The sequence below is a fragment of the Grammomys surdaster genome, unplaced genomic scaffold (genome assembly GCF_004785775.1).
Source record: "Grammomys surdaster isolate TR1022 unplaced genomic scaffold, NIH_TR_1.0 126153, whole genome shotgun sequence".
Taxonomy (NCBI): Eukaryota; Metazoa; Chordata; class Mammalia; order Rodentia; family Muridae; genus Grammomys; species Grammomys surdaster.
The window spans coordinates 6,466,404-6,491,194 of NW_021620961.1; the positions used below are offsets into that span (position 1 = coordinate 6,466,404).

At 44.2% G+C, this 24,791-nt stretch overlaps 1 protein-coding gene across 3 annotated transcripts in view; it reads right to left on the reverse strand.

The window, feature by feature from the left end:
- The window catches only part of Cxadr (CXADR Ig-like cell adhesion molecule), a 47,765-nt gene extending 23,219 nt beyond the window's left edge, over positions 1 to 24,546 (reverse strand). For all 3 annotated transcript variants that reach the window (XM_028757231.1, XM_028757230.1, XM_028757229.1), the window contains exons 1-2: positions 24,352 to 24,546; positions 1,300 to 1,466 (exon numbers count right to left, since the gene is read on the reverse strand). In XM_028757231.1, coding sequence (XP_028613064.1) covers positions 1,300 to 1,466; positions 24,352 to 24,394 — 210 coding nt within the window. In that variant the 5' untranslated portion in view covers positions 24,395 to 24,546. The remainder of the gene's footprint in view (positions 1 to 1,299; positions 1,467 to 24,351) is intronic.
- Positions 24,547 to 24,791: the final 245 nt, after the last annotated feature.

Sequence of the window (24,791 nt, forward strand, 5' to 3'; positions counted from 1 at the left end):
GAGTAAAGGAGGCAACTCTGCTCTATGGTTTTTTTGTGGTGTGTGTGTGTGTGTGTGTGTGTAGTTTGTGGGTTTTGGTTTGGTTTTGTTTCCTTAGGAAAAGGTCTGATGACACAATCAGACTAAACAGAACAGAGGAAATCCATAGTCCAGATCACTGACAGCGAAAGACACTGACAGCTTCTTTACCTCCTTCACAAATATCTGGATTTCTCAAAAAAATACACATTTCCGGGATGCACTAATTCAGCCATTTAAAAGGAAGACTTTGGTTTTCAGTTTTAAAATAACGCCTTCTCTCTTATTTGGACAATAAAGTAAACTTGTAACTGTTTTTTTTGAAAGAGTGACATTATGTGGTGCAGGCTGTCTTCAACCTTGGCATTCTTCTGCCTTATTCTCCTGATGAGGGAATGGCAGGTGTACACCACCATGTTCAAGGTCTTACAGCTAAACACTGCATCTGCGTACTTACATCACTATACCCCGTGAAAACCTGAACTTACTTCCTTACCTCTGCTCCAATGTTTAGTTAAATGAAATATATCAAATGACGTTGATATATAATGTTCTGTATAAAGTGAATACTAACCTTGCAAGTAAATATGGTCTCGTGTTCTGTGTTGTTGTCTCCCACTACCACCCTTTATTGGTTTTGTGTGTTCTGAGAACAGGCTCTAGGAAAGGGACCTATCACCAAGATTGAGTACCTGCCTTCAGCTCCTGGGATCCACAAGGAAAGACTCAACTTCCAAAGCTGCCCTCTAACCTACCTCCACTGGTTCATCAAACTATGGCACATGCATGTGACTAGGCACACAACTAAATAAAAAGTCAAGGAAAAACAATAACAAAGATCTCATTTCCTTCCTAAGTAACTCATCGTATAGGATAATAAACATGGAGAAATACGGAAGGAAACTAGATCCTAACAATAAGACTGCATACCTTTCTTACAGTATATTATATATCTTGTATCTTCTTTAAGAAACTTGCTTCACTCAAAAAGTCCCTAACAGGAATGTACACTGCTGTGTGCCTGCTCCAGATACCCATAATTCCCTGCTCTGTCCCCTCACACGCATGCCCAGACTTTCAGAGGCTTCCCTAGGTCCTTGAAGCAGCCTTCTACTCGCTGTTCCTTCACATTCTTTACATATGCTGTATCTTCTGGGTGTGTCAACACATAGTATGACAGTGTTCCTCACATCACACCTGAGCAGCTGACTTTCTCCTAGGCCCCTGCACCCAAGAGCCGCACTGGCTTGTATGGAGTGACCAGCATTGATCAAAACTCACCACTTGATCCACTTTCTGGTTATCAGACGGGGATAGCAGCCATTCAATGTCCAGTGGTCCCTGGTCTTCGGTGTCAAGAGTAAACTTGCATGGTAAATAGGCAGTTTCCCCTTTAGCTTTTTCGATCCTCTGTTCAGGTGTAGTAATACTCAAACCACTGGTGAAATCTGGAAAAAAAGAACCACATACATGGGACTAAGCCTCTGCTACTGCCCTGGGACACAGCCCTGGGGCTATTCATGGGAGCACAGTGATGTGGGGTTTGGGTTCAATGCAATGTAGTTCAAGGTCTGTGGTGCCTTTGTGATGACCCATTGATACTTCAATAACCAAACAATTCCCTTTAAAAGGACTGTAAACTTTTCAAACACAGGAAAAAAAAAAAAAGCACTATTTATGGGCTGAAGCCTGGAACTGAGAAGCCTGTCTCCGCTGACCAAGTATTGGGATTAGAAAGGTGTACTACCAAGCCTGACTATAAAACTAGTTTTGGTACAGCTGAAGATGGAGCTCAGTTGCCTAGTTTGTGCACAGCTCTACACTTAAATTTAAGGAACGTGAACGGCTGGCTTTTTGTTTGTAGTTTTGTTTGGTTTTGCCACTGAACATGTGGTTCACGTCTTTAATTCCAGCACTAGGGAGACAGAGGCAGGAGAATCAGAAGTTAGAGGCTAGCTTAGGAGACAGGGCAAGACTGTCTCAGAAACAGGAAGGGAAAGAAAGGTTTGCCATCAACTGGAGTAGCACATTCCTGAAACCCAGCACTAAGGGAGCAGGACAGACGATGGAGGGTTTGCGCACCCATGCCCAGCTCCATAGAACCCTTTCTCAAAACAGGAAGCCAACACTGCGTTAGAACACTTGCCTAGCGGTTAAAAGGCTCTGTGGGTTGGTTCCCTGAGTACCACCAAAAAAAAAAAAAAAAAAAAAAAAATCAAGATTCAAAGTATGAATAGTCTAGTGATTAGCTTGACTTACAACACGAATTCATCTATAATTCATTTAAAGGGTACGCCTTTAAAACTGTTTACAACATCATCAAAGTCTCCCCTGCTCCAGTTTGTCGTGTCTGCTAGGTTTTCTGTGACCACTTTTTGTTTTCTTTTGTTCTTCTGAGTCAGGGTCTTACTCATTGAGCCAGCCTGGTCTGGAACTCACTTTGAACTCTGGGCGTTCCGCTTACCTCAGGTTCCTAAGCTGCTGGTATTTTACAGGCATGAGCCGCCACCGGCAACTCCAATAGAAGCCCTATGTATCAACTCAAGCTTCTCGTTGTCCAGGGCATGAAGCTTCACCATTGGTACTAAGAGCAGCCGCTTTACCGCTGGAACCACCTACCCTTCCAGATGTTCAGTGTTGGACAATTACACAACAAAGTCTAGACACTGAGATCATGAATGGTACCCAGGGCCTGCCTCTCTCCACCCCAACACTCTGTCCACCTTCCCCCTCCCTTCATCTTGTGCTCAATCAATCCCAAGTCCTCACTCTCCACAGCGACTATTTGATGATGGTTCTCCAATAATGTGTGGTATTGTCCTTTCTACTAGGTGAGAAGTAATCTTAATACGCTACCTATCAGAAATAATATTAGTGTTGGTGAAGTTGAAGAACAGGAGCTAAAGAGATGCCACCATCTTAAGCTTATAACAGTATTTAAGCACATTCCTCAAACAGAATAAAAATGAGTACAAATCCTCCACATTCTTAAGTCGGACCAGTGAAATGGAACAAGAATGTGCTGGGCGAGATCCAAGGTGAGGCCGCCAGATGCCCTGCTAAATCCACTCTCGAAACTCTGTGGGAAATACCTGGGGTGTCTCACCAGCAGTTGGGACTGTCCAAGATACAACCACACCAGACTACCAACACCCTCTTCTAGATTAGCTTCTGCAGCACCCAGGGTGAGCCCAGAACTTCCTTTCTCAGCCTAGCCTATCCCAACACCCACTGATTTCTGGGTTGAGCCTCTAAAATTGGGGCTGGTTTTTTACACAGCAAAGGTTGACGATCGATCCCCCATCTAAACCTACTGGCTGAGACCATGCGACTGCTTAGCATTGTCCTGAACATCTTTTGGCCTTTGGTCTGTCTCATGTCTACATATTTATTTTATTAAAACACGGTTTGACACTGGCATCTCTAGAGTCCTTGCTGAAGAGATATTGGAACTTTTGGGATCCTGTTTATAAACTCAGTCCTGTGCCTACCTCCTTTTCAGAACACAAGTCTACGACCTCACCACTTTTAAGTTTTCTGTTCTTCCGGCTAGGATGTACCGTACCTGTTTCCATGTATGCCTTTAGCTCATGCTGGCATTAGTGTTTGTTTTCCTTTAGAAATCAATGGCACTGCTGACTCAGCAGCCACATCCCACTGCACTTCCTCAGTACTGGACTGCTTTTCCTCCCAATGCTGCCTTGGAGTTTTAGGACCCATCCTGATTTACATAACATGATTTGTTTCTTCAAGGGGGAGGGAACCTGGAAGGACCTCAGTCTCTTAAAATAGCCCCTTGTTAATTGCTGGAAAGAATTTGAGATTGAATTATATTCTGTTCAATTTCACAACTTTCAGGAAAATGCAAAACCTGCCTGAAGAAAGTCTCATCCTTCAAGTGGTCTGTCTTGTCTTCCCCTTCCCTGGTGGACAATGTGCTTAGGCTATATGCAAATACTCCCGGATTTTATATGTGCACTTGCAAGTGGGCACTCTCGGATACCAGGCCAGGAGATGCTATTCTGCATGAGATATTTTAAGCAAGCTTCGTAAATGACTTTCAAGTATTTCTTTTTTTGAGATGTGTTTGCTCCTCACTGGGTTGTACTAAAAATGTACTGAAATCTCAAGACCCTCACAAAAAAAGAGTTCTCGAGTCTCCTAGCAACACTAAGAGCTCTTTCCAGAGGCATTCTTTTTTTTTTTTAAGTGTTGAAGTATGCACCAGTCAGAATTGTATAAAACAAAAGACAGATATACTTGGTCTCATGCAGTGACTCTGCTCACACTGCAGTAAACTGCAGGGATGGAGTAACTCGAAAGCTACTTGCAGGTTCAAACAGCTCTTGTAAACTAAATAAAGTATAATTTTATTCAAATTGATTTTCAGGGTTTAATAAAATACATGGTACAAAAAACTTCAGGCCACAAGGCCTTCCAGAGGCCACTTATGGGTGCTCAGAACCAGAGTATATAAACAAACAGTGACGCCCATCCCACATGAATGCTAACTGGAATAACATCTCCCGGCCTCCTGCTTGCTTTTCTTATCTCCAATTTCTAAATCAATAGGGTCTTTGGAGATTCTCTGCTGCCCAGGCTAACTGAACATCAAAGTGATGAGACTTCATCAAAGAGTATTCCTCAGCCCTTGATGTCACCACCGACTAAGTCCTTAGGAGATCCGATTCTACAAAGAAAGGCACAGAGAGCAAAGGGAAGAGTCAGTGCTCCAAGGGGAGGCAGTCCCCTGGATAAACGGCAATGCGCTATCCCAGAATAAGCTAACTTTTCAATATGAATGGTTCTCAATGAGCTTTTCCTTCCTTTCATTCTTTTTTTTTTTTTCCTTCGGTGACAGGGTTTCTCTGTGTAGCCCTGGCTGTCCTGGAACTCTGTAGATCAAGCTGGCCTCGAACTCTCAGAAATCCACCTGCCTCTGCCTCCCAAGTGCTGAGATTAAAGGCATGTGCCACCACTGCCTGGAGCTTTTCCTTTCAATCATGCAAATTAGAAAATGTTAAGGAAATTTAATGTTGGTATTTTTCTTTCTTGTTTTTTCAGAGAAGTAAAGGTAAGAGCTTTAAATTATTTTGAGTAAGGATGCTTAGAGAAAAGTTTGTTGTTGTTTTAAGAAATTGGGAGGGAGAGACGGCTATGATGGGAAAGAAAATATTTACTATAAACACTTGAAGTTGGAAATCACCACTTTGCAAAACGACAGAAGAGCTTCAAACAAGGGGATGCAAATAAGAAACCAAGTATCTTACGTGGTGTCGTAAATGACAGAGAGGAACGGCAAGTTTGGAGTGGAGTTTATATAAGCTCCCAAGCTTACTATGATGTGAGAAAAACTTTTAAAGTATATTTGCAGGGCCGGGAATGGGGGTGCCCACCTTCAATCTCAGGTTACTTGGGAGACAAACTCTGTGACCTAAAGGCAACCTGACCTATATATAATAACAAGGGTCAGGCCACCAAAGCTACATCGTGAGACCTTATGTCACAAACCAAAACAGAATAACAAGTATACTGAGAAAAGAAGTCAGTGAGAAGGGTGATGATCTGTTTGACTGCAACCACCTGACTTGCTACAAATGGGACAATTTAGCCCAGTGAGAAGAAGATCAGAGGAGGGAGGCATGGAGGCGTGGAGCAGGTTTCTTAGTGCCATCCTGCCCAATGCTACAATGGCCAACATATCACTGTGCATTTGTCCATTATCTGTATCATAAACGGAACCATAGATTCTGGGTGATAGAAATAGGTCACAGGTTCATCAAGTCTTAGCAGCTGGATCCCTTGGGCAGGGACCGCTGAGACAGGGAGGGTTTTGGCTGTGTAAAATAACCCAAGGTGTGAGGGAACTCCTTGTACCTCACATTCAATTTAAATATATAATCTAGAACTACAGGAATACAAATTAAAGCAATGTGATATTGTGTTCCACATATAAAGCTGATTAAGTGTTTAAAAAGCAAATTTGCCAAACAAGAAGACTCACGCCTATAATCCCAGCACTTGGAAGCTCAGGGAGTTGGGGCTAGCCTAGGCTTCATAGCAAGTTAAGGGAAGCCTGAAACATAAGGAGGAAGATTCTGTCTCAAAACCAAGGGCTGGGATTGTAACTCACCAGAGGAGCAATCACTTTCCTATCAAAACAAAAACCAAACGAACGAAAAAACCCTTTGACGTGGTAAAACTGAATCTCATTTACATGAATAAAAGTAGAGCTAAATATCACCCTTTTGGTTTAATTTCATTTACCTAATGATTTAATCAAATCATAGCATTCAAAGGAATATTGCCTTAGGCAGACAATGTATAATACAGCACACTAATACTAAATACTGAATACTCCTGGAGAATTAGGCTATGATTGAATGTTCCCAAAATCCATGTGGGAAAGTCCCTTTTATGACTTGGAGACACTGCCCGTAAGGTAAGATCTGGCTGAGCACTGGAGAAGAGCCATCCGGGCTCTCCATCTGGTGTGGACAGAGATAAGATTATCTACCTATGAGGCAGAGAGAGGCCTCTCACCAGAAACCACTATGGCGGCCACCCTGGCCCTGGCTTTCATAGCCCGCAGATTTGTGAGAATACAAGTTTCTTTACTTAAGCCATCCTTTCTGGTATCCTGTTACAGCAGCCTGGAGAGACAAACAGGCTCAGAAAGATCCATGGAACAGGTGAGCTGTTTATAACAACAAATCTCCCAAGGATGAGCTAAACATACTCAGAATTCACACACCTCATCAATGCATGTCAGTACTTAGGGGAGAGACTGTCTAAACAGGAAATAACTTATGCTCGGAAGATATAGAAAGTTTATTAATTTTATTTCATTAAACTTCATTAAGTTATTTAATTAAACTTTACTAATTTCTTATGCGTCAGGCATCATTCTAAGGCTGTAAATTCACTTACAAATCCCGTGGAATAGACACTACAAACAATACTAAACAACTGTTTCGCTTCTGATATATAGTTGATATTATGTAACACTGTCACCTTATTAACAATGTATATGGGGTAGAGGAACATAACAGGATAGTGGAACCAGTAGAGGAGCTGGGGCTACAGGCATGTGCCCTAACACCCCATTTAGGCTGGGTTGGGGATGGAATGCAGGGCTTTGCACATGTTACGTAAGTATCCTACCACCTCTACACTGAGGTGTCGTGGGAGATGCATGTGGTTTTAGTAACTGTTTACATCCTCTGACACTACAGCTGAAAACACTGTTTTTAAATCAGGTTTTGTAACAATCAAGAATTCTGTTTTATGAGTTTGAGGCCAGCCTGGCCTACAGAGTGAGTTCCAGGACAGCCCCAGCTATACAGAGAAACCTTGTCTCAAAAAACTAAAAAGAATTGTTTTTTCAAGGCCACCTTGTTAGTGTACAGAACTTCCTTGTCTTTAGGAGAATGTATGTCATTAACTGAATGTCTCCCAGGCCAGATAATTTTGATAAGATTCTTGCTCCCAGGACTGTCTGGAGCTGAGTCACCAGGCCACCTTGATAGAGAATACCCTGAAGTACGGGAGAACTCCACCTGCATCTTCACATCCTTGTTTCTCCATCCACCACTGCCGAGGTCTTAACTCTCTTAAAATCAGAAACCTGCTTGAACCCAAACCGGGTTTGTGCAGCATCAGGCAATCTGTCTTTGTGGTGGCACCTGGGAGATAGCATTCCTCGGGAGAGCAGCAGTCCCTTCTCCAAAAGACTGTGGATCTTCAGATTGATAATTCTGGCATTTTCTTTTCACTTCCGGAAAGTCGGAGTCTGCTTTTGAAAATTGCTACACAACATGTTTATGTGAAAGGTCAGCCGTCACCTAAACTTCCCATTTATAGCACACCATAAAAACTACATGCGGGCTGGAGAGGTGGCTCAGCGGTTAAGAGCACTGACTGCTCTTCCAGAGGTCCTAAGTTCAATTCCCAGCAACCATATGGCGGCTCACAACCATCTGTAATGGGATCTGATGCCCTCTTCTGTTGTGTGTGAAGAGAGCAATGGTGTACTCATATATATAAAATAAATAAATCTTTAAAAAATAAATAATATTTTTTTAGAAAAAAAAAACTACATTGGATTTTACAGTAACTTTAAAGAAGGGGGGGGAGTCTAGCCGAATTTCAAGCAGTTAATTAGATGAAGCAGAAACCCATACATGAAAAAGATTGGTAAGAACAAGCACAAGTTTGCAGTTTAATCACAAATACTACATACAGACTTGCTACTGGTGACCACATCCCAGATGAGTCAAGCCTGTGCCAAGAGAAAGCTGTTATCTATGCTATTTCGATTGATCCCTTCCTGTTTCACCAACCTGTGCCAACCTTCTTGCCAGAATTCCTCTACGATTAGTAATGGTTAGAAAAAAGTCACCTGACTCTCCCTGCTTCTATCAGAGAAGGGAGACCGAGAGGCACTGGGATGGGCTGATCATAGTGCCACACACATGTAATCCCAGCAACTGAGAGGCTGAGACAGAGGATGGGGAGGTTTGGGGTGAACCTGGGCCATAGCAGGAATTTCAGGCCACACTTAACTAAACAGAGACCTCTCTTGAGGAAGAGGGGAGAAGATAGGTAGCGAGCCAGGGGAGTAGTTGCATGTTAATATTACTTCAATTACCCCTTTATGTGTTGCTGTGGGGAAGAAATCAGTAGGAGGAAAGTAGAAATTATGGACAGGTTGCTATAGTTTAGTTGTTCGATTATCACTTACATCTCTAAGATAAGGATAGTCAGATAAATTAGCAACAATAAGAACCAGCCAAAGGACACTTTCGAATTTTATAAATAGCTAGAATTGACGCCCTACACCAAGGAGAATCCCATACCAAGTACCAGAGAAATAAGCTGGGGTAGAAACCAGTCTTTCGAGGAGGAAGGTGACTTTCTGAGACAGGGTCTCACTGTGTAGCTCAAAGGGGCTTCAACCTTGAGACCCTCGTACCTTAGTCTCCTAGGTGCTAAGATTATAGCTATGTACAACACCCAGCTTGAAACCATCTTAACAAACAGCAAGAGTACTCATTAAAGCCTTATGGTTTTCAAAAGGCTCTATAGAGATTAACTCTGAATTCTCACTGACAACTCCATGGCAGAGGTATCCACAGTATCCCTCTTTTGCAAAGCAGAGACACTAAGAGTTGTCAGTGAGAATTCAGAGTTAATCTCTAACTTCTAATGGAACAAAATCAGATCAATCTGGTTGACTACATCTCAGCCACGGTCAACCTGTACGGAGGTGGGGATGGGACAGGGCTCCTCAGCTGCAAGCATCCTGCAGGTAGACAATAAAAGGTTTCACCTCCCAAATCACTGGAAAATGCAGGGAGTCTGCTACCAGAAACCCATGTGACCTGTAGGGAGAGGATGGGTTAAGCACACACAAATCCTCTTCTACACTAAGCATTTGCATTTAAGTGCAGTGCCCACAAAGGCCAGAAGAGGGAGCTGAAGTTCCTGGCAGTCATGAGCCAGCCACATGACATGGGTGCTAAAATGTGAACTTGGGATTTCTGCAACAGCAATAACTACTGAACCACCTCTCCCACCCCTACACCAAACTTCTAAGTAGTGTCTCAGGCAGAGTACATGATTCAAGGGTCTGGGTGGACTGTTCATTTTAGCAGAGAATGAAGTATCAGAGTAGGAATCTGTCTGTTGTCAAATTTGGTGCACACCTACACATAGAGACAGGTCTGTGTCATTTTAGACAAGCTGCCTCTATCTGGGCTCAAGCGTAAATTGAAGGTGTGGAACTAAATTTTCTATTTCAGAATTAAATGTCTTCAGACTGTAGTCCATCCATCAACTAAAAAGATGTCTTTGCCCTCCATCGTCCCCTTCCCAGTATATCCACTGCTCCCAAGCTCCGAAACTACCTCAGGAAGTGCAGTCGGACATTCACAGCCTGAATTATGGAAACAACTTACCCAGTGAACAGTTGGGGCTGTAAGGTCAGATCTGAGTTCAACCTTATAGTTTATAAAACTGTACATGAGTACTTTGTAGGCTCATGATGATGTTCTCACATTTAAGATGAAAACTAATAATCATAACGCCATCTAAGTACTGTAGTGCATTACTAAATCCAAGCACTCTGGAGGCTGATGCAGAAGGATCGCCGTGTGTCTGAGACTAGCCTAGGTTATATTTGAGAGTTCAAGGCCAGCCTGGGCTGTGCAGTAAGACCTTGTACTGGAAAAATGGACAAATAAATTGTAATGATGCCTCCATCGCTATGGGATCTAATGAAATAATGCACGTAAGCCTGAGTAGCCCAGGGTCTGCAGAGATGGCTCAGTGGTTAGGAACACAGTGTTCCCAGAACATCTGTCAGACAGCTTACCTCTAACTTCACCTCTAGGTACCTTACGCTTCCAAACCCTCAGGCACACACATACACAGAGACACATTGTTTAACATGGTTTTAACGAACAAGCTCAAGCATACAGCAGCATTCTCTCTTCAGTAAACAGTAGACAGTAGGGAATACACTGCCACCTTAATAGCCGGTTGTAGGCAGGCATTATAGCTTAGTTAGTAGAGATCTTCTCTAGCATGCAGGAAGCCCTGGGATAGATGTCTACCACAGCATAATTCAGACATGGCGGTACATGCCTATATGGCCTATGGTTTCTATTGCTGTGACAAAACACCATGACCAAAAAGCAAGTTGGGGAGGAAAGGGTTTATTCAGCTGACACTTCCACAGCACTGGTCATCACTGAAGGAAGTCATCAGGACAGGAATTCAAATAGGCCTGGATCCTGGAGGCAGGAGCTGATGCAGAGGCCATGGAGGGATGCTGCTTACTGACTTCCTCTTCGTGGCTTGCTCAGCCTGCTTTCTTGAAGAATCCAGGATCACCAGTCCAGCAATGCAACCACCCACAATGGGCTGCGTCTTTCCCTATCAATCACTAATTAAGAAAACGCCTTACAGACAAATTTTACGGAGGTATTTTCTCAACTGAGGGTCCCTCCTTTCAGATAACTCTAGTTTGTGTGTCAAGTTGACACAAGACCAGCCATCACAGTATATAATAAGTAAAAATCCCAAACCAATCTCTCCCAATAGGATGTAGACTTCTCTGGATCTTTTATCTATAACCCTTAGTAATAATGTTTTCGAAACAGAAAGAACTCAAAACTTATTATGAAAGGAAACGACACTGGTGTGTTATCTACTAGGTTTTATGATCACTAAGTGACCTAGGTCTACTCCAACTTATTAACACTATTTGGCTACAGAATGGGACATACCTCATTAGAGAGATGGGGGAGGGGGATCCAAGCAGAAGCAGAAGTGACTGCTATATTAGGGAGCGTGACCTTCCTTCAAGAACAGGACAAAAACAGTAGACAGACTGAGATCCTGTCAAGCAAGGGGTGTTTGAAATGAGAAATGTCGAGCATGGTTATAGGTCAATAGGAAAAAAAAAGAAAAGAAAAATTGAATAAAACACGAATACATGCAGTAGAACATTCACACTTAAGCATGAAAACCTCAGAGAAATAAAACAGGATATGACCCCTTAACGATGGAACTACATAGTACAATTATGATGCCGCCTTTACATTGGGGTGTAAGAAATTCAGTTAAAGAAACTTGTACCTGACAGTCTATATTTTTTGTCTGTGACAAAACAGGCATACACTCACTTAGAATAAAAGTCACTCAGAGTGGCAGATGGTAAACCTATGTCTGACCTATCCCTCGACTCTGCCTTCTCATTTCTATCTCCTGAAACCTGCTGCAACACCTGACTCAAAAATACTATTTCCCTAAAACTTGCATGGGAACTGAAATGGCTTGTAATGAATATTGAATAGAGAATTTAGAAGCCAGGACTAAGGAAGATAGTCATGGGACGGCAGGCAAAGAGCGTGCAGATAAAAGCAGCACTGAAGTTGATCCTCCCTCCCCCACGGCCCTCACAAAGATCCTCTCTTGAAAGGCAGCATTGACATTACAACCAGTCCCTCTCGTCTGACCTTTCCTATCTAGTAAGCAGCAACTATCTCCCCGACAATCTGTAATCCTGATGGCTGCTAATTCCAAATGTCTCTGGCAAAATGAATGCAAAGAGGTTGTTTTGCATTATGTGTAAAAGTAGACAGGTTGCCATGGTGAATATTTACATCATCTTCATGAAATGCAACGTTAACACTGCGTCTTGGGAAATGTCCTTTGCCTCACTGCTCATAAAAACCTCAGCTCGCATCTTTTCCCTTTTCATTACCACAAGCCTGGAATGAAGCTACTTGGCAAAAGCAATAAGGAAAAATTCAAATGAAATAAGAAACGAAGCCAGGCAGTGGTGGCGCACGCCTTTAATCCCAGCACTTGGGAGGCAGAGGCAGGCGGATTTCTGAGTTCAAGGCCAGCCTGGTCTACAGAGTCAGTTCTAGGACAGCCAGGACTACACAAAGCCTGTCTTGAAAAACCAAAAAAAAAAAAAAAAAAAAAAAAGAAAGAAAGAAATAAGAGATGTAACAAACAGTCATACTCAAAATCAGTAAACAGTGTTTCACCGTATATAAAAAATGCTCAGTCCTACAGAGGAGGTCATTTACATCCGGGATGCACATGCCTAAACTGGCTGCTTTAATTGTAGTGGGAATGCCTTCCTAATGTCCCGGAAATCTTCCTCATCCATTACCAGGGCCGCTGTACCAGTTATTTGGCACCTCTCCACGACTGCATTTATTTCCCCCATGAGCAAGTTTAAGACATTAATTTTTATGCTTACATTTTTCTGGCTTCTCTGTAAAACATGCCATGTTCATAATTATCAAATAAGGGGTGCTGACCTCGTTTTGTACACGTGTAACAACTGCTCTAACGGTTATAGGAAGCTAAATAAGAAACAAGAGACTTTATTTAGCTCGCTGCCAAAAGAAAAATACTGTGTGACATGGATAATTATTTGAAAGGTAAAACCTCCCAAGGATAATAGAAAGCCATACTCTGTTAGTTTTGAGGTCATACTGCTTCTGTGCGTTTTCATAGGACGTGTTTTTTCTAGGGCTCACCATAGCAGAAATATTCCTTTGAACACTAGATCTCTGGCGGCCAGTATGGCAATTGCCAGCCACTGGACAAGTGGCTAGTGCAAGCTGAAATGAGCTACTTAGAAATAGAAACACTAATCAAATGACAAAGGCTACATGGAACATATTTAATCTCAATCAATATGTTGAATGTGACCACTTATGGAAATGTGTTTGATATAAACCAGGTTAAATAAAAGTTACTCAATTAACTTCACCTCTTCTTTTTTAGATACGTCTGGAAGAAAGTGTCTAATGGTCTATGTAGGCAGCATTTACACTTATTTCTGTTGCACCACTCTGTGTGACATCATCATGGCCACAGTGTACTGGATACAGGCTTTGATTCCTGCACTTCTGAATTATGGAGGTGCTTCTTATTCTAAAGCTATTAAGAGAATAGATTAAAATAAAATAGTTTTTCAGAAACAAACCTGAGTGGCAGCCTGTCCTACAATCACAGAGCTCCAGAGGTTGAAACTGGAACATGGGGCTGCAGGAAGATCAACTCCAGCACGGTCTACACACCAAGACCAGACCACATCAAAGAGACAAAACAAAACCAGTGGGCTAGATTCACTTTCCTATCTCAGACTTAAGTCATTCAAGATTGGTTTTAACTGATTCTGTTTGCAGTGAACACGTTAAAGTCTTCTCGATTCTTACTGCAACACTACTCTGGTTCAAAACAAGGTGAAACGTTTATGTCTAGTCCAAAAACATAGGAATTGTCCTGGTTTTCAAGTTCAAAACTTTCTTTACTGGTAAGTCTGAAAATATTGGTGACAGTCTAAGGACTCGGCAAAGATATAACTTCATATTTGACTCACTGCTTCCAAATAGCCCTTAGGAGTCCTTGACAAAAGCTCATCTGTGCAGTCTAAAGTTCTTTAGGAATCCGAGAATCCTAGAAAGCTCACTGTGGAAGGCATCCCTGTATCTTCAGAAGATGTAACAGTATCCAGCAGTCTCCTCCCTTCTTGCAGTCTAACATCACATCCAGGAAACTGACTTGTTTCCAAGAAAATTGTTTTTCTGTAGTATGTACATTTCAGTTCATTGAACTGTGTCAGGCCTTTTTCTCAAATACTAATGAACAAACACTGAATCCTGACACTGGTCTCATAAAATACACCCTTCAAAAAACAGATCACCATGGTTTTTCTGTTTTTTCCTACCACCCTCCTGCAACAGAGCAGGAAACAGCCTTCTAGGAGCAGCCTGTTGATTACAATCAACTGTGAACACTGCAGACTCGAGGTGAGACCTTTATGAACTCTAAACTAGCTAAGTCCCATTCCAAATCAGACTGGGTGAGAAAAAAGTGGAGAAAAGCTCCAGAGGCACAAGTGGGAAAGCATCAGCCACACCTTTTTACCTTCTCAGCCTCATCAAATAATTACCTGCTGTTACTAAATGGAAACCATGTTTCACTTTGTCCCCCATTACCCAGAAGTCTGTTAATGGACTTGGAAAAGTGAATCTGCAGAAAAGTATGAGTAACAAAGTCTCCAAAGAAGCTTGAAGCAGTTTCTGGTTTTCTGAAGAAATCCTATCCCGCCTTGCCAAGGGGACCACCTACACTGCTCACTTTCCTCCATCTGCAATTTCAAACCAAATTTAGAAATTTAGAAAAGAAAGGACTCATAAAGGTCATGCCTCTCTATTCTCTAGTGTCTAGGAAACAGTAACTCCAGGGGTAGGATTCCTGTAATCCCATCTTCAGGAAAAGAGAGACTCAAGGGTCCCTAGTTATCACCCAGACTGAGATATAGACCAAGACACAGTAAATAAAAAAAAAAAGCATCTTTTGAACTACATGTTCATATGTGTTTATGTGTGCACGGGTATACATGTATGTGGGTGTCAAAGGACAACCTCAGGTCTCATCATTCACAAGATACCATGAACCATAACTTTTTTTTGAGACAGTCTCCAGCCTGGGAACTCACAAAGTATGCTAGGCCAGAAGCTAAGGAGCTACAGAGATCCCCAGTCCTAGCCTCCTCAGTGCTCTGATTCTAAGTACCTGACACTACATCTGACGTCGTCATCATCATCATCATCATTATTCTTTAATCTTTTTTTACAGTCCAGTCTTTAACCTCTTTTGGGTCCACTCTCTGACTGTTCCCCATCCCATACCTCTCCCTGCCCCCTGTCCCCCACCCCACCAGACCTCCCAACTCCCTAGGGCCTAAAGTCTCTTGAGGGTTAGGTGCATTTTCTCTGACTAAACCCAGACCCGGCAGTCTTCTGCTGTGTATATGTTGGGGACCTCATATCAGCTGGTGTATGCTGCCTGGTTGGTGGTCCAGTGTTTGAGAGATCTCAGGGGTCCAGGTTAATTGAGACTGCTGGTCCTCCTACAAGGTTGCCCTCCTCTTCAGCTTCTTTCAGCGTTTCCCTAATTCAACTACGGGGGTCAGCAGTTTCTGTCCATTGGTTTGGTGCACATATCTGCATCTGACTCTTTCAGCTGCTTGTTGGGCAACAGGCTTCAGGAGGTGTGGTGGTGGTGGTGGTGGTGGGGGGTATGGAGACTCCTCTAGAATGTACCAGAGACCTGGGAGGTGAAAGACTCTCAGGACTCAAAGGGAGAGGGACCTTAGAGGAAATGCCCTACAGTGGGGAGAGGGAACTTGTAGAGTCCACCTCCAGTAGAAGAAGGGGCATCAAATGGAGGGATTGGGTTGCCATCCCAGAGTCAAAATCTCTTGACCCAGAATTTTTCCTGTCTGAAAGAACAAGAACAGAACACTGTTACTGATGCTATAGTGTGCTCAGACATCTGACTTTTTACGTTAGGTAACTGAACTCAGATCCTCCAGCTGGCAGGCCAACCACTTTCCTGACTCTACTCCTCTGCAGCTCAAAGAGGAAAACCAATCATCTTCCAATCATTTTAGAGCACTGGTCCTCAACCTTCTTAATGCTGCAGTGCCTCATGCTGTGGTGACCCCTAACCCCAAAATTATCTAGCTGCTACTTCATAACTGCAAGTTTGCCACTGTCGTAATGTAGATCTGATGTGTGACTCCCAAAGGGGTTGGGACCCACAGGTTGAGAACCACTTGTTTCACACCCATTATTTTATTTTCTTAAAGAGTGTAAGTCAGATGAAAACCAGGAAGCCAAGGCTCTAAGGTCATTCTGGTTAGATGCCACTTGTTTCCTGCCTGCCTCCAATAATTATTTCAGAGTTCACATGCGTGACTTGTTGACCACTGAATGAACAGTCAAAATCCCCAGGTGAAATAGTTCCTTGATTGACTCACAAAAGGATCGGTTCTCACCTGATGGCTTGGGCGCTGACTGGGGACTCATGGAAACCAGTGGAGGACAAGAAAGAGTAGAAACAGAATACTAAAGTTTGTGCTGGAGTGGAAACAGACCCCATCCGTTTCTGAACACTCAGCTGCCACAGAGCTGGCCAGTTGGTAAACCCAGCCTTGCTCAAGTCGGCCAACACACCATCTCTGACCTTCAAACAGTCTCTCCATTCTAGAGCCTTCCCCTAGGGTCTTGAGGGCAATTCTGTGCCTATCCAATGAATGTGCACAGCTTCAGTGTAAGCCGGGAGGGTATACACAGTCCCTTATCTTAGAAAGAACCAGTCTCCAGAGAAAACCAATTACACAAGGTGTGCCTGGTGTTAAAGGGTTAGGCCTGGGGCACAAGGAAAACTTCACCTAACCAAGGCCAAATGTAGAGTTAAGTCAACAAGGTTAACGGATAGTATACTAGGACCTGAACCGCTCATGGCTGGAGGAACACAGATGTCTTAGAGCAGGATATAATCATATTGAGAGAGTCAAGTCAAATCCCCCACAGTTCTGCCTGAGACTTTTTTGGTGACTGAGAAACAGATTTTCATGTCAGAAGGAATGGTGCTCTGTGAAGTGTGACATCTCAGTGGAGACAGCAAGAGACTGGTGTGATACGATGGAAAAAGGTTGTGAGTGACATAGGCCAGAGGCAGAACGGACAGGACTGGGAACTTCACTCAAAGCACAAAGCTCGAGATATTAGCACTTAGGGTCCAAGTAGGAAACAGAGCACAGCATGCCAGAGGTAAAGGAAGACATTAACAAAGAGATGAGAAAGAGACTGACTATCAGTGTGGGAAGTAAGAGACAGTTCAAGAGGAGAACGCAGTTTAATAAGGTTCTTTTTCATTTTCATTTTTATATATGTGGCTATTTTCCTGCATTACGTGTCTGTGCAACACGAACATGCCATACCCTTAGTGCCTAAAGAGAGTGTTAGATTCCCCAGAGACTAGAGTTACAAATTGTTGTGAGCCCCCATATAGGTGCTGGTAATTGAACCTGTGTCCTCTAGAAGAGCAGCTATTGCTCTTAGGCAACGAGCCAACTATGTAGACCCAACAAAGCTATTACTGCCGCAGGATTTAAGAGGCTGGAGGTAGCCGGGCAGTGGTGGCACACGCCTTTAATCCCAGCACTTGGGAGGCAGAGGCAGGCGGATTTCTGAGTTTGAGGCCAGCCTGGTCTACTGAGTGAGTTCCAGGACAGCCAGAACTATGCAGAGAAACCCTGCCTGGGGGGGCGGGGGGAAGAGGTATGATTGAGCCAGAGGTAACTGCCAGTTTCAAGGAAGGAATGTGACATGGGAAGAGAAAATAGCATCAGTAAATTCGGGCAGCTGCTTCAAAAGATCTGGTTAAGATAGGAAAAGAGACAACAATGAGGGAGAAATACAGGCTGGAAGACATACAGAGGAATCTGCTTAACATGAATAAGGTCCAGAAGTTAGAGATGAGATAGGATGGCCATCCCTGAGCAACCAGAGCATTCAAGAGTTCATCTGCAGGAGGAACAATGTTTGAATAACGAGGTTTTTTGAGATTTTTCAATCTGGAGCGAGAAAAGCAAGAACTGCTGGCTTCTTTCTGGTTTGGAATTAGGGTTCAGTGGTCAAAGTCCAGTTTCTATTCTCCACTAAGCCAATGCCCAGTCGACCTATTAAAATCCAGCTTTCCTCTCGCTACTACAGATAACAACCTGCTGGAATCCACTGACCCGAGTTGCACAATCGTTTGCTGGCAGTAGGCCGGCATCATTGCTCTGTGTGTCTTTAGGACAACCTCACTCTGTGTAGCTCTCCGCAGCGTCCCTTCTTGCTTCCATGTTCAAATCTTGTGCTGCTTATTCCAGACTGATGCTTCCCTCAGCCTTACACGCCCCCCTTAGCTGTTACTCATGGCTGACATCCTTCAGCATCCTTCCCCAGTTCAGGATTGCTGGTCTTTGCCTCTCTCTCTCCTGGGATCAGTCATTCATGTATGTATGTATGTATGTATGTATGTATGTATGTACATACGTACGTATGTATTTTTAAATCTCACCACTTTTTCCCTCCCTCCCTCCCTTTCTTTCTTTTTAAATCTCACCACTGCTTGGGGTTTTGGTTTGGTTTTTGGTTTTTTGTCCCCTCTCATGGGCTTAAGACACTCGTCAAAGGCTGGAGAGATGGCTCAGGGGGTAAGAGCACTTGCTCTTGCAGAGGACCTGGGTTCTAGGAACAAGAACCTACACAGTGGCACACAGTAGCTCCAGTTCCAGGGGATCTGACACTTTCTTTGGCCACCCCAGACACCAGGCATTGATACACACATATACATACATACATATACATACATACATACATATACATACATACATACATACATACATACATACGAACACTTACAGGCACATAAAGTAAAAATAATGAAGTATGTAGAAAACAAATTTTTTAAAGTTGAAATTAAAGTTCATTGCCTTCTCCTTAAAACTTGGACTTAAGAGCACTGACTGCTCTCCCAGAGTTCCTGAGTTCAATTCCCAGCAACCACATGGTGGCTCACAACTGTCCGTAACAGGATCCGATGCCTTCTTCTGACGTGTTTGAAGGACAGCTACAGTGGACTAATATACATAGAATAAGTAAATCTTAGAAAACAAACAAACAGGCAGGGCGGTGGTAGCACACGCCTTTAATCCCAGCACTTGGGAGGCAGAGGCAGGCAGATTTCTGAGTTCAAGACCAGCCTGGTCTACAGAGTGAGTTCCAGGACAGCCAGGGCTACACAGAGAAACCCTGTCTCGGAAAACCAACCAACCAACCAACCAAACAAACAAACAAAAAAAACAAAACAAAACAAAAACCTTGTACTTTTCTTTATTCCCCCACAGATTGTGACATCACCATAAAAATCAAGCCCGAAGCTGTACTGCTGCTCTCCAGCTACTGCCCCTCCCACAAGGAACCAGACAGCACCTTACACATCACCCAGCACAGACCAAAGACCCAAGGGGAACCCAGCACAGACCAAAGACCCAAGGGGAAGGCCAGCATTGCTGTGCAGCCTGTCCATAGGGACCGCACATGTTCAGACCAAGCTAGGTGTCCTGCTAGGAGTGGGCAGTTCTGCCCACCTCCAGAACAACTGCACTGGTACTATTCAAGAACTTTTACAACCCCCACGGCTTCTCAGTCAGAGTCACGGCTCTGAGGGGCTAACTTGACCAACCTATCATGCTCTGCCAAGCTCTCAAAACAGCCTTTCCATCTTTTCCACTAAGCCTCGTCAGCAATGACATCATATGTCACTTGTTAACATTAAAAAAAAAAAAAACCTCAGGCAGGCCCCACCCTGGGCCATCTTATGAGTCATGTAGAATAAGTTTCAAGTAGTATTTGTTACACTTTTTATATACACCGAGCTTTCCAACCCCCCAAGAAACACCATACACCCTTCACTGCAGATTCGCACATCTTTGTGAATACATTTTACAATTTACAATGACATACACTATAGAGGCACCTAGCACACAGCATAGTGTATATGTAAGTGAGCCACAAACACTTGAATGAATGGACTTTTGATCTATTAATTAATGGGAAAGCTTACTTAGGAACGTAGAACATCTAAGGTACTCAAACGACAAAGGACTGCCAGACAGTCAAATAGTAACTTAAACACGTGGTGACTTATGCCTGTAATTCCTGCTCCTGGGGGTTGAGACTGAAAGATGACCAAGAGTTCAAAGGCAGCCTGGGCTACATGATACATCTCAGGCTAGCCCACCTAACAACAGAGACTTCAGAAAGACTAAAAGAAAAATTGACTTGGGAGTGGGGCAAGAAAAAGAAGGGGAAGTGGGGGAGCCCTCTCATAGAAGCAGGGAGGAAGGGGCATGGGATAGGGGGTTTGTGGAGGGGAAACCAAGAAGGGGGATAACATTTGAAATGTATATAAATAAAATAACCAATTTTTTAAAAAAGGAAAAAAAGGAAAAGGAGAAAGAGGTAGAAAAGGAAGGAAGGAAAGAAAAGGAAATAGTAGTTCAGAATCCTAAGTGAGCTGAACTGGAAGTCATTTCTGTGTCGTAACAAGAAATGAAGGTCACAGTGATGATACATGAGGTCGCCCAGGTTTAGGACAGAGACTGTAAAAAGGACTGCGTGCCAAACCATGGGACAGCTGATATAGACAGCGGGTAAGTCAGCCGGCTGGGAAGAACACACTTTACCTTCCGTGACTTTGCTGGAGAGGTTAGGACAGGAACATGAGCTCGTGCTGCCGAGGCTCACTCCCAGAATCCCACCACCTCAGCATTCAGGAAGTTGGGACAAGAGGATGACCATCAGGTCAGCCTGCCTACGTAATAGTATAAGTGACTTAATGAGAGAGAGCCAGAGGTGGACGGGAGGAGGGAGCAGAGAAGAGAGGAGGAGGGATGGAGGAATGCACATACCAGTGCCCTCTGCAATGACAGTATCAAGCCAAGTAATAGACAATTACCTCATACTTTTTTTTTTTTCTGGTAAGAACAGTTAAAATATCAGCAATTTTCAAGACTGTTATTAACTACGGTCAACATGTTCAGGAAGAGAGTTCTTAAACTTATTCCTCTGAACCAATGGAAGCAACGCATCATCTGACCACCACCACCCTCTCAACCCCTTCCTCAGTACATCTATTCTGGACAAACAAACTGATGTATACTGAGGACTTGGCCACCATCACATGGCTAGCCAGTGAGGGAGTCGGAGTTTGGTTCTAAGTTTTATTCACATTGGAAGAGTGAAAGCCAGCAGCCGGAAGGACGGCATCAAACCTCACCCCAGCTGAGGAGCTTTGGCAGCTAGAGGCTGCTGGAAGTCAGTTATCTCCGGGAACTGACTCCCGTAGATTGTCTATGTTCCAATGGTTTGGTTTTTTGTTTGTTTGTTCTATTGTGTTTTGTTTTTAAGACAAGGTCTTTCTACATACCCGTGGCTGTCCTGAAACTCACTAAGTAGATCAGGCTGGCCTCGAACTCACAGAGATTCACCTGTCTCTGCCTCCCGATTGCTGGGATTAATGGCTGGTCCGGGCCATGCACGGTAGTGCATCCATATCTATAATCCCACTACTTGGAAAGCAAAAGCAGGAGAATCAGAAATTCAAGGCTCATTCTTAGTTAGAGGTCAGCTTGGTCTACCTGAGACTCTGAGAATAAACCTTGAAGTACATGGGGTTCATTCAGGGAGATTAGTTTCCAACAGTGTCCTAAGCATGGAAAAGTCTTGGACTCCTCAAAGGGACTCAAAAGCACTCAACCAAGACCATGAAACTAAAAGGCTAAAGTCATAAAAGCCTTCAATACCTGACACAAGGTCAAACCGACAGCAGGTTCTTCCTAAGTGGCGGGTGACCAGGCGGCAGATTGGAGGATGTCAATTACAGGCAATCAAAGAGAAAAGTGGCTGTTTCAAAGGTATAATCTCACAGTGACAGGAGCACAATGAACAACAAAACTGTGACTGTTTAACGTTAATTTGCACACTGCTCCATGCCTCAGTTTCTCCACTCATACAACAGAGAAGACTATAATCCACAGCTTGGAGAGCGTTGCTTGAGAGATTAAAAGAGACGGCCCATGGAGTCAGGCGTGAGATGCACACCTGCAAATCCAGCAAGCAGCAGGGAGAGGCTGAAGGAAAACTGTTGCAAAATTTGCTGTCTACACATCTGAGTTCCAGACAAGACTTGGCCTATAGAGACCCTTAAGAAAAAACACTAGCCATTAGAAAAAGTAGCACTTACAGCTGGGGGATGTGTGTAGCTCAGTCGGTAGACAAGCTGAACTGAGTTCCTAATCCTAGCTCGGGGAAAGAGGGAAGAGGATCAAGTGTTGAAGGTCATCCACCCAGTGTTCAAGGTCACGTTCCAACATAAGATGGAGGCCAGACATGTGGGGGTGGGGGTTGTGCTTAATAACTGTTTAATCAAAGGTTTAATTTTATTACTACCTACATCTTACAGCTCCACTGTTGCTCCTAATCTTATGACTGTGAACTACAGAGGCAATAACTATACCTCAAGAGTCCCATCAGCATCCAGGACATCATAGAAAACTCCTTGAAACTTGCAAAGACAGTCTATAGCAATTCGGTATTTAATGAGTAACCCTTATATTGCAAAGAGAAAGAGATGACGGGTGTTGGCACTGGTGGAGATTTCTCACCGCTACACCAAGAGCCAGATCTACAAAAATACTCAAAGTCATAGATCAGGTGGTTTCTGAGGCATTTGAATTTTGAGCTTTGGATTTATTTTATTTGTTTGTCGGTTGGTTTGTTGGGGGTAGGGGGCAAACTGGGAAATTTGAGTTCTTAAGCAGAAAAAACTGGAGTGAAAACCGTCGTCCTGTTTAGATGACAACATTTGTTCGATGGTATGTTCACTATACACTAACGCACACTATATGATCTGAATGGCTAAGTATATTAAAATAGCCTTAATGGAAAGAGTGACTACCAGAGAGGTATTTCAGAAGAGGGAAAAAAAAAATACCCCATTGCTTTACAAGAAAAAAAAAGAGGAAGATAGGTAGTCAGTCTCCTGCATCCTTCATTCCTCCAGTTTCTGATTTGGATGTATGCAACTTCGGTTTGTTTTACCAAACAAAGGTGGGATTCACCAAGTAGACTGGTTCAAGGACCCTTCCTGTTTTCCAGAAGATTTACTTTCGAAATTTCAGCCAAGCCTAAAAGATCTGTATCAGAAAAAAAAAAAAACAAAAAAACAAACCACGAGGAGGTGGAGGTGGTGTGGTAGTCTCAGATCCACAGATTAGACTTGTTAATAGAATGTTGATCCCATGAGTAATGTTCACAGCTGTGGCATCCAACAATGGAATTAACATTTCAGCAGGAAGCAGGGAGATATCCCAGTAGAGCCACCACGAATCCAACCTTCCCAACTCCCGGGACCCTAACCAACCATTTTAGGAGGCTACCCTTAGCCTGTGTGCATGCCTCATTGAGTTGAACGTGTACAATCGTTTTTATGACTCATTTGGTTTTAAAATTCCTTCAAATGTTTACTATAAGAAATGAGACCGACTTGTTTAAAACACACTTAGAAAAAGATTAATTTCTAAGTGTTAAAATGGTTATGCGTTCTGGGATCCAGGCTTTTTTTTTTTTTTCGCCTTGTTTCCCGAAAAAGACGCTCTGCAGCTGAAATATGTACTAGGCGGATTTCTCACACCACACATCTCACCACCTGAACGTCAATCATCATACCAAAAAAAAAAAAAAATCAACTTATTACAAACCCCGGTAATTCCTCCCCAACACTGATTTCAGACCGTCGGTTCCTAATACCTCGTCTCGGGGCTGCTCGGTCGAGCTAGCCTATTCTTTGAGACTCAAAACCAGCAGCTTCGGTGCTTCTTTCCTAGAGGTAGCCAGGACGACTGACACCGAGCGTCTCAGTCTTCTCTCAAATAATGGCGTTTGTAATTCAGCCTCCCTGCTTGTACTACCCGATTACCTAAAAACTCGCAGCCCGGAGCTTGGAAGTCAGGGAAGGCTGGCGGCACACAACACACAGGCAGACGCGGGAAACAGAGAAGGGCAGATAAAGCAAAGTGGTCCCCAGGGTAAGCTGCCCTGGAGGCGCGCCCCACACGCCGCTCGGTGAGCCTCCGCCACCGCCACCAGGCGATCGGGTCCCCGCTCCGCTGCCTCCCAGACGCCTCACGCCCCCTGCGCGGCTCCCGGGGACAGATGCATTCTCCCGGCTGGCGCGCGTGGCCCGGGCAGATCACCCCGTGCATGGGTACCCACCCGCCACCACCACAGCAGCGCCCCCCAAATTGAGCCGCCCCCTCCCCCCACGCCCCATTGTTCCCGGGAGGCCGCGAGCTGGGAGCGCAAGGGATTGGGACCGAGAGGTGCCGCAACTCACCCGCCACCCCGCACAGGAGCACGAAGCACAGCAGGAGCGCCATGGGAGCTGCCGGGTCGTGGCTTGCAGGTAAAGGCTCTCGGCTGGGAGCCCTGGTTTTTCCCAGAGCCTGGTACACTCCCGACTGGCTCCCGGCGGTGGCAGCAGCGAAGGCACCTCTGCGCCCCGCCCCAGCTCGGCAGGTGAACGCGTCACTTCCGGCAGCAGTCGGGAGCCCCTAAGCGAGAGCCCACAATGTTGGCGCCCTGGGGTTGCCATGGAAACTGGGATCGGTGCGCGTCCCCTCCCCCCTACTCCCCACCCCCGGGGAACCTTCCAGTTCCAGCAGTCTTGCACTGTACACCTGCTTGCACTGGGAGCTACCTCCGGCTCTCCGGAGCTCTCTCCCCTTGGTTAAATCGCTGCTTTGTGAACTGGGAACCAGCGAGCCGGGCTCAGTG